This window comes from Prionailurus bengalensis, chromosome E3 (assembly GCF_016509475.1).
Source record: "Prionailurus bengalensis isolate Pbe53 chromosome E3, Fcat_Pben_1.1_paternal_pri, whole genome shotgun sequence".
Classification (NCBI taxonomy): Eukaryota; Metazoa; Chordata; class Mammalia; order Carnivora; family Felidae; genus Prionailurus; species Prionailurus bengalensis.
In genome coordinates, this window is record NC_057357.1 from 19,044,438 (window position 1) to 19,060,387 (window position 15,950).

The 15,950-nt window shown below is 48.1% G+C and overlaps 1 protein-coding gene across 1 annotated transcript in view; it reads right to left on the reverse strand.

Moving 5' to 3' along the window:
- Positions 1-2,350: 2,350 nt before the first annotated feature.
- Positions 2,351-15,950, reverse strand: part of LOC122472073 (formin-like protein 5) — a 56,361-nt gene continuing 42,761 nt past the window's right edge. Inside the window, exons 3-4 of the mRNA XM_043561381.1 lie at positions 5,681-5,720; positions 2,351-2,717 (exon numbers count right to left, since the gene is read on the reverse strand). Of these exons, the coding sequence (XP_043417316.1) occupies positions 2,703-2,717; positions 5,681-5,720 (55 nt within the window). The 3' untranslated portion in view covers positions 2,351-2,702. The remainder of the gene's footprint in view (positions 2,718-5,680; positions 5,721-15,950) is intronic.

Consider the following 15,950-nt stretch of genomic DNA (forward strand, 5'->3'; position numbering starts at 1 on the left):
GAAGACGACGGAGCAGGTGCTCACGGGCACCCAGTGTGACCATCCGTGCCACGTAAGCCTCACACGTCCACGGAGAGAGAGTGATGCTGCTTCTTGCCTGCCACCGTTGTCACAGGAGCTCTGGGAATCATTTCGTATAGTAAACTGTTGACGTTTTGGGACAAAGTAATAATAGTGCGCAGTGTATTACGTACGTTTTGTGAATTTGTGCGTATAGATAAGTTAATGGTTTTTTTGAAGTGGTAAATGGGGTAAATGGGTGGCTCAGTCAGCTAAGCATCTGGTTTTGGCTCAGGTCATGATCTCACGGCTCATGAGTTCGAGCCCCACGTCGATCTCTGGGCTCACAGCTCGGAGCCTGGAGCCTGCTTTGGATTCTGTGGTTCCCTCTCTCCCTGCCCCTCCCCTCGTTCATGCTCTGTCTCTCTTGAAAACGAATAAACACTGTAAGAAGGGGGTTTTAAGTGGTTTCTCATTAGATAAGTAACACCACATGCAAAACTTCAAAAAAAAAATCATATAGTACAAAAGGGTATGCAGGGAAAGGTAAGTCTCTCTTCTACCTCAGACCTTAGTGAGTCCTCCAACCTGGGAAGCAACACTGCCAGATTCCAGAATTATTCTGTGCATATGTAAATGTAGCTAGAGATTTTTTTTTTCAACGTTTATTTATTTTTGGGAGAGAGAGACAGAGAGCATGAACGGGGGAGGGGCAAAGAGAGAGGGAGACACAGAATCGGAAACAGGCTCCAGGCTCTGAGCCATCAGCCCAGAGCCTGACGCGGGGCTTGAACTCCCGGGCCGCAAGATCGTGACCTGAGCTGAAGTCGGACGCTTAACCGACTGCGCCACCCAGGCGCCCCGAGATTTTTTTTTTCTTAAGGGCAGACAGGAGCATGTTATGCACATCTCTCTGTACTGTACTTTTCGAGAGTCTGTTATCTGAGAATCATTCCACATCTGTATCTGTGTCTGTATGTGTGTCTACATCTGTACCTACCTCTACTTGGATGTCCTCTTGCTGTTTTCATGGCAATGCAATATTTCATTAAACGACCATGCCACAGCTGCTTTAACCCCAGCGGATGGGCATGTGAGTCCTTTCCTTCATGGGGCCCGTTACACATCATGCTGCGGAGTAAACCCTCTTGCACCTGGCGTGCACGTGGGAGTCTACCTGTGGAGCAGCCGGTCAGTGGTCTGACCGGCTCCCAGGCCGAGCGCACACCGCCCGGTTGCCCCGCAGGGGGCGGCAGCAGACGACGCTCTCGTCGGCCCTGCGTGCCGTGCCTGCACCCGACTCCGTTGACTGCACTGGCTATTAGCAAACATCGGCCTTGACGGCTCAGAAACAGAATACTGTTGTCTGATTTTGCGTATTCGAGAAGCCCTTCTGGCATTGCCCAGCCTCCTCTTTCCCTTCCCAGGTGAACACGGACGACCGGTTCGGACAGATCGCGATCGAAAACCTGCGGAGGCGACAGTGTGACCTGGCGGGAGTGGAGACCCGCAAGCCGTTAAGAGTCACAGGTCGGAGAGCAGGGCGGGGACATCCTTTGGTACCCTTAACCCCCCAGGGAAGGGCACACTCCCTTCTCAGATCAGAGAATGTGAGAAGCCCTGTCGAGTGCCCACCTGAACAGGCAGCTGGGGTTCCACGTGGCCCACTGGTTCGTCACGCTAAAGAAGTCCAAGACCTGGGCCGCCATCTTGGTTTGGAAAATACACATTCACATTTCCCATACCCTATTATTCCAAGTTTTCAGTATGCATATTTTCAAACAACATGAAAGTAGAGGGCACGGTAGGACGAAAACCCATGTCCCATCAGCCAACTTTGGTGAGTCACATCTTTCAATATTGTTTTATTTATCCCCATTTCTCGTCGGTGTGGTCACCGGAATATTTTAAGGCACATCCAGAGAGTATAGCATTACCCCCATAAATACTTCCATGTGAATCTCCTACCAGTAAGCATTTTCTTCCCCCACCCCGGGATAATGGTAACATCATTATTGAACCTCACACATCAGCCGAAACTCCTCCGTAGCACCTACTCCACAGTCCGTGTTTGGATTTCCCCAGTTGTTTCAAAAAAAAAAAAAACAGAAAAAAATTCTATAGGTGGTGTGTTTGAAACAGGATCCAAACACGGTCCAAACTTTGTACTTGACACGTCCCTTACGTTTCTTAGAATCTGTAATAGAGACTTTAAATATCTTTTATTTATTGTTTTTTAGTTTGTTTGGTTTTTTCTTTTTTTTTGCTGAAGAGACACCACCCACCCCTGCCCCTATTAAATAGGTGAGCTATGTCACCTTACCCCTCGAACGCATTCAAACACTCTTGCTCACGGAGGAGTTCCTTCCTTTATTTCTCTTTAAATATACATTAGTGACTTCTCTCCCATGATAACAATGCATGTTCGGTGTAGAAAATTGGAAAAGATAAAGAAGAAAGATGGGGGCTGGGACGGGCTTTTGAAAAAGGAGTCATCTGAGACAAGTTCTCATGTGCTCCAAGAGTGCCTTGGATTTGTGCAACAGTGCCTCGTACCTTGCCTTTTCTCTCCGCTGCACATTCTAGAAAGAACGGCTCCTGTCGAATGGGTGGGAAACAGCATCAGCCGTCGACGTGATGGAAGCGTACAGCAGACTGCCTCAGGCTGAAGCGAGCAGGTGCGGACTGGCGGGAGTTTAGTTTCACGGCGAACAATTCTGATTGATTAAAGGCATAACTGTCTTTAATGTAAACACAAACACAAAACAAACCTCAAGCCTCCAACCCTCACTAGATATATTTTGAACCATGTTAATCTGCTAATACAGGCTAAACCATAGCACCTTGAGAGGAACTCATTAGCCACTAACGGAGATAGAGTTTGTGCCAGAGCAGGTTATTTTGGTCAAAACGAGCAGTCACAACTGTCGCACTCCCAGAGCACCCTGTGCGGTGGCAATTCTGCACAATCCCTGTGTTTTGGAGGAGGGAGATGACATTGCCCAAGGGCTTCTGAGGGGGAAAAGTCTGCCTGCAGATTTTTTCTTTGAACTTATTTTTATTTTAAGAGAGAGCGCGCGAGTGGGGAAGGGGCAGCGAGAGAGGGAGGGAGGGAGAGAATCCCAAGCCGGCTCTATGATGTCAGTGCAGAGTCCGAGGTGAGGGCCTTGAACCCATGAACTGTGAGGTCGTGACCTGAGCCAAAATCAAGAGCCGGACGCTTAACCGACCGAGCCACCCAGGCGCCTCTTTGTGTGTATATTTTAAAGCTTCTATTTAAATGCTCTTTTGAAAAAACTCATACAAGCACATGATAAAACAAAACAGAAGACGACAGTGTGGAGTACAAAGACCAACCCTTCCATCCTGCTCCCCTCACCACGAGTCTACCACCTTCTCTCAAGAGACAAGTGCCCTTGCCTGTGTCTTCCAGAAGTGAGCTATGCATGTGGAGCACGTATGTCCCCCACTTGCTCTTTACGTAGATAGTAGCGCACTCTGCACGTTATTTACTCTACAGTTTGCTTTTCGAATTCCACGGTGAGCCGTAGAGACTGTTCCAGGTCGGTGCACACAGACCCATCGCGTTCTTGCAGATAGCTGCATATCCTCCAGTTGTGTGAGTGCGCCCTAACCTCTTGAACCCAGCTCTCCTCGGTTACAGCTATGATGCAGCTGTGAGGCTGCAGTCAATATTCTGGAACGTACATCTTTGTACATACAGGGTAAACTCTTAAAGGCAGAACTGCTGAGTGAAAGGGTGTACATTTTAAATGCGGGGTGGGGGGGGCACCTGGCTGGCTCAGTCGGTAGAGCATGCAACTGACCCTGGATCTCAGGGTCGTGAGTTCAAGCCCCACATTGGGTGTGGGGCCTACTTGAAAAAAAAAAAAAAAAAAGGAGGGCGCCTGGGGGGCTCTGTCAGTTAAGTATCTGACTTCGGCTCAGGTCACGATCTTGCGGTCCGTGAGTTTGAGCCCTGCATCAGGCTCTGTGCTGACTGAGGGGGGAGTGGGGGGGGGGGGTAAGCATGTGCATGATGAAACAAGGCGTTCCTTGAAACTGGCAAACTCTTGAGGCCCCCGTGGATGTTCTAAGAAAGGACAGGAGCAGACAGTTGCCACCTGCCTCCTGTGGGAATTCTGCAGTCCTCAAACTGCCTGCAAGGCTTGGGGCTTCAAGGGTTCAAGGAGGTTGTGCATATTTAGTACTAACGTGGGATGTGGGAGAGAGAACACTGATGTGAAACCTAGTCTAGTTAAAGGTTATCGAGCCCAAGCAACATTTCTGAAAGTCTGAAAGTGAAGCTGAAATATACGATAAAAGCCAATGAGGAAATATTACTAAGAAGAAGATTGTCAGGGCTCCTGGGTGGCTCAGTTGGTTAAGTGTCCAGTTTTGGCTCAGCTCATGAATTCACGGTTCAGGAGTTCAAGCCCCATATTGGGCTGTGTGCTGGCAGCTCAGAGCCTGGAGCCTGCTTCAGATTCTGTGTCTCCCTCTCTCTCTGCTCCTCCCCTGCTCACATTCTCTCTCTCTCTCTCTCTCTCTCTCTCTCAAAAATAAAATAAACATTAAAAAGAAAAATTAAAAAAAAAAGAATATGATTATCTAATAATTCTTAAAAAAAAAAAAAACCCTCCTACTCTTAATAAAAACTTCTGGTCCTTAAAAAGAACAACAACAACAAAAAAAAACGTGCTCTCAGAATCTTCTACCTGCAGGTGGCTGTCATAATTTAGAAGGATGTTCTGACATGGGCTGGCATGGCACCATTTTTCTAAGCTATGCCAGCTCCTGTCTGTGGGAAGAGACAGAAAGTCACCCGGGAGCAGACTGCTGGTCTTCAGGGGCTCAGGTGAAAAGACCTGCCGAAGGTCATGGAACGAGAAGCAAGGACACAAGCAAGGAGGCTTAAGAGAAACCTCAGTGCAGAAGGGTTCTGTCTTTCCCGGCGTGCTGTGGGGTGGGCGGAGACGGAACGGGGTTGAGGCCGAGTGAAGGGATGTGTACAAAGGGTCCCAGGCCTTCTGGAAGAAACCCCCAGCCCCAAAGTTAGGGAAGCCTGTGAGAGACGAAGTGCGGTGGCCCCGGCCGAGGTCCCTGCAGGAAATATCCCTCCTGCAGGGCAGAAAAGTCCAGGCTGGTAACAGGCCACCTCAGGGCCTCAGGGTGGTTCTGACAGGTCTGGTCACCGTCACTGAGACTCTAAGTCCTTCAGGAGCCAACTCAGCCCAGAAGTGGAGGATGATAGCATGAGAGGCAAGAAGTGGAAACTCTAGGCTGTTGCTGGCAGGGCCTGTCCCATCAAGGACACCGTCACAGCAGCGAGCGACAGGCCCGCACGCAGCCTGCCCGGGACCCGTGACCAGGCTGCAGTGCCGGTGGACCGGCCAGGCCAGCCAGCGCCTCCCCCACCCCACCCCGACACCTGGCACTTGAAAGCAGGACAGCCCCATCTGAACTTCACAACATGACAGCGAAGTTCCAGATCCCCTTTTCATCACCGTGCAACCCAACTGCTTTTCTTTCCTGCTCGGGACCAGGCCGATCAGTCTCATCGTGTCTCAGATCATACATACAGACGTACGGACACAGATCTGCTTCAGTTCTCGCCGATGAGGCTTTGTTTTGTTTTCCTCTTTAAGCAAAGCACTTTAAGAAGATTTTATGTTGTTACCTGTAACAGATCTTCACTGAGGACTTCTGTTTTCTCAGCTCTGTGGGGAAAAATGAAAAGCTCAGAGTCAGAAATCCAGAAATGCAAAGGAACTCGTGAAATTTAATAATTATTATCCCAGAGTTTAAAACAACACAGCTAGGGACGGACGCCTGGGTGGCTCGGTCGGTTGAGCGCTCAACTCTTGACTTCAGCTCAGGTCATGATCCAGGGTCGTGGGATCAAACCCCACGTCGGGCTCTGTGTGCAGGGTGGCGCCTGCTTGGGGTTCTCTCTGTCTCCCTCGGTCCCTGTCTCCCCCCGTTCCCCGCTTGTGTATGCATGCTCTCTCTCTCTAAAATAAAAAAATAAAAAATAAACAAAACAGGCAGAAATGAATGATAACGTGGGGAGAAATTCCACCAATGTTGACATCAGAGGGCTCCTTGAGCAAAACCAAAGAAAAAAACCAGCAAACAAATGTCTCCAAAGAATAGCAACCCCACACAAGAACAAAGCCTCAAGACCAGGGGCTCCCAGACCTGGGCGTGTATAGAATCACGAGGGTGGGGAGTGTGCGGATTTAAAATGCCAGTTTCCAGGCCTCACCTCTGTTCAAAAGCAGGTCTGGAACAAGATCCTGCTTCTTTATTTTTTTTAATTTTTATTAAAAAAAATTTTTTTTTCAACGTTTATTTATTTTTGGGACAGAGAGAGACAGAGTTTGAACAGGGGAGGGGCAGAGAGAGAGGGAGACACAGAATCGGAAACAGGCTCCAGGCTCTGAGCCATCAGCCCAGAGCCTGACGCGGGGCTCGAACTCCCGGACCGCGAGATCGTGACCTGGCTGAAGTCGGACGCTTAACCGACTGCGCCACCCAGGCGCCCCAAGATCCTGCTTCTTTAAGAGGCCCTCTCCTCCCAGAATTCCATGGCCGAGACCCACAGGCCACCCTTGGAGAAAAGACTGCTCTAGAGGCGCCTCGCTGGCTCAGTCAGTAGAATGTGCAACTCTAGATCTGGGGGTCATGAGTTTGAGCCCCACATTGGGCATGGAGCCTACTTAAAATACATTAAAAAAATAAAAAAAATAAAAAAAGACCGCTGTAGAGAAGCTGAACCTTCAGTTCCTAAAACGATCATTTCTGAGCTTGACAGCCTTACTGAAACAAGTTTGTCACAAATCCAGGAACGTGATTCAATACTACACACACAAATAGTAACAACTGAGTCCTCCTTCCTTCAGGCATCTCATCTTTACCTTAAAAAGAAACAAAGTATTTTCACAGCTTTCTCCCACTCATGCTTTCCAATTATTATTAGCTAGGTAGACCTTTCCAGAAAGCCGACCTGGCGGCCATCGATCGGCAGAGGAACAGCCTGAGTTGCTCGAGCCTCAGTTGCCAGATCACGGTACTTTCCGAGGACTCCTCTGCAGCCCAAAGGGGCAGCACTGTTGCCGTACGTAATACCCAGAATGATGGCACTCGAGGTGCCATAGTGGGACTTCTGGTTCAAACAGTGATTTAAGTCGAGTCATTGGACACCCCTGTAATCAAGTCATTTGATTACAAAGCAAATCAATGTATTTATTATCCTTTTTTTCATTTTACCAACTAGACCCTTTGCTTTCAATTTAGAGGTACTTTACCTAAAAAGGTATCTGGAGACTGAAATCTATGTGGAACATATTATACGAAAATGTTAACATACAGCTTGAAAATAAGTGGACGCTATGTTTCCCGCCTTTATGGACACTCAGCCACATATTACATTGATAAAATTAATTTTAGAAAGAGATCCAATATCTCTTCTTAATCAGATTTATTTCTGGGCTTTCTAGTCTGTTCCATTTATGTATCTTTTTTATGCCAATACCATCCTATTTTGATGACTACTGCTTTGTAATATACAGCCGACCCTTGACCAACATAGGAGTTAGGGGTGTTGACCCTGTGCAGTGAAAACTTGGCACGTAACTTTTAACTCCCTGAAAATTTAACTACTAGTAGCTACTGTTGACCAGAAACATCACTGAGAACATAAATAGTTGGTTAATATGTATTGTATGTTATGTGCATTGTTTAATGTATTCTTACAATAAAGAAAGTTAGAAAATGTAACTACTGGGGCGCCTGGGTAGCTCAGTCGGTTGAGCGGCCGACTTCAGCTCAGGTCATGATCTCACGGTCCGTGAGTTCAAGCCCCGCATCGGGCTCCGTGCTGACAGCTCGGAGCCTGGAACCTGTTTCGGATTCTGTGTCTCCCTCTCTCTGACCCTCCCCCGTTCATGCTCTGTCTCTCTCTGTCTCAAAAATAAATAAACGTTAAAAAAAATTTAAAATTAAAATAAAAAAAAAAAAAAAATGTAATTACTTTTTAAACTTTTTTAATGTTTATTTACTTTTGAGAGAGAGAGAGAGAGAGAGCGCGCGCGCAGGTGAGGGACAGAGAGAGGGAGACAGAATCCAAACCAGGCTTCAGACTCTGAGCTGTTAGCACAGAGCCCAATGCAGGGCTCGAACTCACGAACTGCGAGACCATGACCTGAGTCGAAGTTGGACGCTTAACCGACTGAGCCAGCCAGGCACCCCTAGAAAGAAAATGTTATTAAGCAAATTGTATGGAAGAGAAAATACATCTACAGTATTGTACTGTAAAAAATCTGCATATACGTGGGCCCATGCAATTCAAACCCACGTTGTTCAAGGATCAAGGAGTTTGAAATCGCGAAGTGTGACGCCTCCAGCCTCGTTCTTCTAGCTCAGGATTGCTTTTGCTGTTTCAGTCGTTTGTGGTTCCATGTGGATTTGACAATTGTTTTTCTTTTTTTGTGAAGAACGCCATTAGAATTTTGATACGAACTGTACTGAAACTGTAGACAGCTTTGGGTAGTATGGAGGCTTTAATAACATTACGTCGTCTAAACCATGAATACAGGCTATCTGGGAAGATTACTTTTCGTGACGAATCATGAGTCTGGAATGTAACATACAAATCGGGGGGCTCCTTCACACTGAGATACCCCCATTGGTCTATGCTGTCCCCACCTTAATTTTAGGGAACCACCATGGTCCCTACCTCCCCCGATATGTGCTCCAAATGACTCGATCTTTCTCATCACTGTGTCTGGTCCAAGGCTCAGCCCAGCAGCCCTTTCTATGCCGAACTGTTTGGGAGTGTTCATCTTTACCAGAGAATTTGCCAGTAGAATTTTGACCCAGGGAAAGTCTAGCAATTACTCAGAATACTGGCCACGGTGCCCATTCAAAGAGTCTATTAGCCACAGAAACTTGGTTTTTACTGAGATGTGATTTTTTTTTAAGTTTACTTATTTATTTTGAGAGAGACAGGGAGAGTGTGACTAGGGGAGGGGCAGAGAGAGAGGGAGAATCCCAAGCAGGCTCCTCGAGATCAGTGCACAGACTCTGATGCAGGGCTCAATCTCACAATCTGAACCGCGAGATCATGACCTGAGCCGAAATCAAGAGTTGGGACACTCAACCGACGGAGCCACCCCGGCGCCCCTGAGATGTGATTTGTGATCAGATTTTTAAAATTCATGAATAAAGCAAAGAGGGAGAGCAACATGTTAAGCTTATCAAGGCGCCTAGAGACAACGCAAGCCAACGAGTAAAAAAAAAAACACTTGCTAAATCAGATTGTTTTCAATCAGACATTTTGCTCCACAGACCTAAACTTTTTGTATACGGGTCTTTTTTCTGCTTCGTCAGAGCCTTCTTTGTGTCCAATGTTCTGTGCTTGAAAACGCACTTGAAAGTTTCCTGTCTGTAACTGGGAAAGCGACACAAAGCGGGAAAGCGCTTCCGGCTCACCATTTTACTCTGGGGGTTGTTTTTTCCTATGCAAGCCACTGTGCAATCTCACTAGTCATTCCAACAAGGCTTACATAGGGCAGGCTTTTTAAATTCATTACTTTTTGGGAAAGCATTAACTTTTTCCCTTGGAATCCCCAAAACCTACAAGCGGCAGGGCCGGGCAGGCCTTGATGTCTTCCCCGGTTCCCTTGACTGGTTGTGGTAATGGCCAGCCTTTCAGTCGTGCCTAACGGGAGCCTCACTCTTACTGGGCCAGAAGAAAATGGAAACGCCCCCAACCTGAAGCAGTTCCACTTACCCGGAAAGACACAGATGCTTACGCTAGGGCACAGGGTCAAAGGAAAATCTCCAAGTGGCGTGACAATTTCCAACTCTAATTGTGGACTGATTTCTGGAGAAGTTTCTGCCATCGGTACACTCAGATGCCCAACGCCACTAATGTGAAACACCACCCTGTTTCCCAGGATACAGACTACTGCACGTGGGCCGCGTCCACCTGCGTAACGCACGTATTATGGGACCGTGGAAACAAATGCTCAAGTCCACACCTTCAATGCATGCTGTGATCTGCCAAGCACTGTGCGTGACTGACCTCTTCCCTGCGAGCCAGACAGATCCACGGGGGCAGAGACCAAGTCTATCTCGGCCATCACTGCCCCCTTCCCCGGAGCACCCGGCTTGCCATGGCCACCTGCCTGCCACACCATTGCGGGTGCTTCGTAAATACACACTGAATGCATTAATGAAAAAGCAAACGGCTGTCCCAACAATAGAGAATGGTTTGAAAAAAAGGTCTTTGTAGATTTCAACAGAGGTAGCAAGAAAAAAATTCAATAGCAGTAGGCAGAAAAGCAGACGTGTGCGTAGAATTGCCTTCCACAGTAAAATCCACAGCGACTAAAATTAAAACATGATAGTGCCTTCCAAAGCTAATGTTGTTGTCTTTTTTTTTTAATGAAAAAAATACAGCAAGTAAACTACCCATATTACCAGGGGTCAGCGAACTATGGCCCACAGATCCAATCTAGCTCACTGCCTATTTTTGTATGGCAAGCTAATGGTTTTTACTTTAAAATGGCTGGGGGTGGGGGAAAGAAACCCCAAAGAGGAACATACGTACGATGCGCAAGGACGATACGAAATTCAAGTTTCGGTGTGCACAAATCAAGTGTGACTGGAGCACAGCCAGGCTGAGACGTTTCTGCATCATCTATGGCTGCTTTCACACCACAACGGCAGGGTGGCGTTACTGCGACAGAGACCAGACGGCCTGTGGAGCTCAAAATATTTACTCTCTGGCTGCCTCCCAACCAGGGTGCCAACCCCGGCTGCACACCAGTGATCCTCACGGGGTGTGGTGCAAACCTCGCAAGGAGGCTTTCTGGAGTCACTTGGAGGACTGGTACGTGAAGCCGGTCTGGAGGCGTGTAGCCGGCCTCCTCCGAAGTCCCGCCTCACGTTTGAGAAGCTGCTGCTAAAATGAACGGGGGCGGCTGACTCTGATGATACAGTCCAAATGTGAGGCACAGCCCGATGCTGGTGACGTTGGTGACAGGCGGAAATCAGAAGTGATGTCTCTCCTCCCCCTACCCACCTCCACCCACTCCCCTCCCCAAAACCCACTGAACTATTGTAACTATTGTTCTCTTCCCGATCCTTACCGACACACCAACGTCAGGACAAGTGCTAAATAAATACAACCGCCTGGGTCAGGCGTCGGCAAACTTTTTCCGGAAAGGCCAGATCGTAAATATTTCGGGCTTGCAGGCCACACCGTTGCCGCTGCAACTACTCCGCTCTGCCGCTGAGACACAGAGGTTGTCACAGACAACATACAGACGAATGGACCTGGCCATGTTCCAATAACCGGGACTTCTGGCCGCCGAAATGTGAGTTCACATAACTTTCCTATGTCACAAAATATTCTCCTGATTTTCTTCCCAAACATTTAAAACTGCATAGTTTGCTGACCTCTGATCTGTGTACCGGTTCAGTGTGGTTTCCTAAGAAGCTTCGATCTTTTCTAATCACTCCCAATTCTTCTTACTTTGAAGGGGGATGGCTGCGCGTGCCCAACTTGCTCTTCTGAAGGCAAGCGGCGCCGCTAGCTTTTCGGGATTTCACCAGCTCTGAGCCACTCTCAGCCCGAGAGCAAAAGCTCACCTTTTACCACTCAGTCCCTCTCTCCCCAGGGATGGCAAACACACGGCCCGAGAGCCAACACGAACTTCAAACATCAGTGCCTTCCCACTGCCCCAAGATTCTGGTGTTGACGGCTTTGGTTGACCAAGCCACACGAGAGTTCATAATTCTGTTGGTTTTTCACTTCAACCGTCACTTGGGTGTATCCAAAAAAAAAAAAAGTGAGACATGGAGAGAATTTTTAATAAACTGATTTGAAATGCTGGTTACCTGCAAATATTTAAGTGCATGTTTGAGAAAGAATATAAACTGTGACCAATCAATTGAGGCGTCTCAATACGGTCTACAGGGCAAAGACATACATGGTCACCGACTGCAATGAAATTTATATTTGTGGGAAATGACAGCGGCCAGATGCATTCTGCCGGGAACCAGATTTTGAGCAACGCTGTCCTCTCCTGGTACAAGCCTTTACAAAACCCACTTGAGCCTCTGTGCCCAGTCTGGACACACTCGTCTGATTTCACAGTGAGCCAGGGAACTACTGGGTGACTTTTTCCTGTTCTGTCTCATTAGATTAGCTGTCTTCTTAAATTTCTGGGCAGTGACCTGAAGTCTACCTAACTGGATTTTAAAAGTAAAGGAACCCTATGACACTTTATAAAAATGAAACAATTTGTTACACATTCCAAAAGTAGTTTTAAAAGACTTAAAAGAGGGTTTATAGACTTCTAAAGGCAAAGTATGGGAAAAGAAAAACAGAAGACCCCCGCATAACACTGAAAAGGAAAAGGGTAGTTTTCAGAGGGAAAATGATCAAAGTATTTTGGTAACAGGATGGGTGAAATATACCTAATACCTATTTGTATATACCTAACACATATACCTACGTACATATTTGCCTTCATATTTATAGCTTTCCTAAGATTAATACCGTTTACTTTTTACCTTAAACAACGATAACAAAACCCTGATGGCTCTTAACTGAATCTCTATACTATTATTTGAATTCCAGTCAATAAGATGAAAGGTTATATTCTCAGATAAACGGAATTGGGTTTTATTGTCTTCCTACGCACGTAAGCTTATCCCACAGCTTTTTGTTTGGTCAGTTGGCCTTTTTCCCCCTCTGGCACACGAAATGGAATCTAGTTGCTGTCCCTGCTGTAACCATGCGCTCCACCAACAATTTCTGCTCGTGGCAAAGTCGGAAGGAAGCTCGCTGCCGGGGACACTGTGCAAGTCCCTGCAGTGGTCTCCCCAGGGGAGTCATTTAGATAGGAAACCTGCTTGGGCCTGAGGGCAGCTGAGTTTGACATTTCAAAATGTACTGAAGCAGGCAGAAATATGTGAGACATATTTTGTAAAGGATCTCCATGCGGACAAAGCATGTGGAGCTAAATCCTATCGGGGAGGGGGTGGTGGTTCTGGGATGGGGGATTCGGTTTACTGCCACAGCCGGGCAAGAAGTCAGGTGGAGGCGAAAGGCCATACACAAAAAAATGTAAAGCAGAAGTGCCAAAGGCAAGGCCACACGAATTCAGGGCTCGGCTCTGACTCGGTGCCGCCGTGGCCACCGGCAGGGAGGCACTCCGCATCTTAAGACAGGTTGTGCAAGCTCTTTTCCAAATGCTTCTCCCTAAGTCAGCACATTTGGACTTTGAAAAGCACGTTTCCATAAAAAGCGGGTTATAAATGATCATTAAGCTCTCAGTCCAGGACCCATTGGGCTTGGGCTTACGGCTTATCTGAAGTGCTCATTACGACTACAGCTTATCTAAAAGGCAGCCCTTGTAGGCGCCTATTGATTTCTCTGAGCCACTGTGAATCTAGGCAACAGTAGTTAAAAAAAAAAAAAAAAAAGAAAGAAAGAAAAAGAAAAATCCAAGAGGTAACAGCGATTCTCAACCATAGCTACACATTATAATCCTAGGGGCTTTAAAAATACTACAGGTGATTCCATTTTTTTTTTTTTAATATTTATTTTTGAGAGACAGAGAGACAGAACACGAGCAGGGGAGGGGCAGAGAGAGAGGGAGACACAGGATCCGAAGCAGGCTCCAGGCTCCGATCTGTCAGCACAGAGCCCGACGCGGGGCTCGATCTCACTAACGGTGAGAGTGTGACCCGAGCCAAAGTTGGAGTTTAACTGACTGAGCCACCCAGCCACCCCCAGATGACTCCATTTGTATGAAATGGCCAGAAAAAGCAAATCTACAGAGGCAGAAAGCAGATTAGTGTTAACTGAGGGCAGGGGTGGAACTGGGCACTGACTCTAAAATGGCCTAAGGGATCTCATCGGGGTGAGAGAACTTCTGTAAAATCAGACTGTGGTGACGGTCACACGATGCTGTCAGTTTGCTAAGAAATCACTGAGTTGGGGCGCCTGGGTGGCGCAGTCGGTTAGGCGTCCGACTTCAGCCAGGTCACGATCTCGCAGTCCGTGAGTTCGAGCCCCGCGTCGGGCTCTGGGCTGATGGCTCAGAGCCTGGAGCCTGTTTCCGATTCTGTGTCTCCCTCTCTCTCTGCCCCTCGCCCGTTCATGCTCTGTCTCTCTCTGTCCCCAAAAATAAATAAACGTTGAAAAAAAAAATTTAAAAAAAAAAAAAAAAAAAAAAAAAGAAATCACTGAGTTTTGGGGGCGCCTGGGTGGCTCAGTCAGTTAAGCGTCTGACTGCGTTCGGCTCAGGTCATGATCTCGCAGTTCGTGAGCTCAAGCCCCACATCAGGCTCCATGCCGACAGCTCAGAGCCTGGAGCCTGCTTCGGATTCTGTGTCTTCCTCTCTCTCTGTTCCTCCCCTGCCTGCACGCTGTCTGTCTGTCTGTCTCTCTGTCTCAAAAATAAACATAAACATTAAAAAAGGAAAAGAAAGAAAGAAATCACCGAGTGTTGCACTTAAAACGTGCAAATTCTATGACATCCCAAGGTGGTTTCAGAAAGATTAATACCCGGACCCCAAGCCGGAATGACCGAATGGAACCTCTGGGGGTAGGGCCGGGCATTCTGTTGTAAAGCTTCCCCGGCCATTCCAAAGTAGGGCGAGGGTTGAGAACCCCCGAGGGAGGAGGGTCAGAGGACCGAAGCTGGCAGGTGGCGCGGTAATCACCAGGACGCGACAGAAAGAGGGTCCAGCAGTAAATGGCTGGCAGTAGCAAAAACAGAGGGGCTCCCATAGAACGGGCCGCGGCCGCACCCTTGCTGGGTCAGTACTGCCTGGAACGGGGTCTGATGTGTGTGACTCACAACCGAGCTCACGCTCCTGCCTTTGCAGGCTGAGTGATAAGAACCCGACGGCTGGCGGACTCTTAAGGTTCACCGCAGGCAAAGAAGGAGACGGAATGCGGTACGAGCTGAGTCAGGGCTCTGGGGTCAGACAGATCTGACTTGGGAGTCCCAGTGCTGTTGCTTGGTCGCTGCAAATATGAGTGCCCATGCCTTCCACAGTCAAATGGGAACGATGGTCATAATAATGCCACCACCACAGTGATCGTTTAGCGACGCCATTCATCTCCTTCGGCTCATTAATGTGGTCCCGGGTGAGGGTTCACGGAGCGTCAGCTGTCCGGAGCAGTACGACAGACGACCGCCACCTTCAGATAACCCCCAAGCGAAGTCTTATCCGTGGAAGGCTTCTGCAGTGACCAAGCGTTCTAGCTTCTCCCAGAAGTTACGGCCGAGTGCAGGCCACACAAAGATAAAACCACAACAGAAGCGGGCAGCCCGTTCAACTACAACAAAGAGTTGGCTGTGGTCACACTGCGTGGGCTGGAGGCCCCCAAAGACAATCACAGGCACGTAACGCACAGAAACTCAGAGACCTAGTACGTGGTGAGTTAGCAAAAACCCTTCATCGAAGGATCAACGTCTCAGTCCTCTGTGCCTGACGCCGCTGGGAATGAGGCTATACAAATGCCAGCCCTGGTGGTTCTCAGGTGTGCCTTCCCAGAGGGCCAAAGAACTCTCTGGACAGAAACCATCTTAGGATGACCTTGCTATGAGATGTGGAGATCTTCATTCATTCAGCCGGTATTCGTGGAGCCCTCTCTAAATGTCAAGAACTGGGGAGGCTAGAAGGAGAGAAATGAGCCGCAGTCCCCACCCTTGGGAGCTAAAAGGAAAGACAGAAATGTAAAGAACCAACTTTGTTCCGAGTTTCTGGGAGCAGAGAGAGAAGCAGAATGGATTGTGTGGCCAGGGAAGGCTTTACAGGGAAGCAGCCTAAGCAGACCCCAACAGGATGGGAGAGGGAATGCGCAAAGGGTCCTACACTAGGGCACAGAAGAAGAGGAGAGGGGGGCCTGGCTGAAA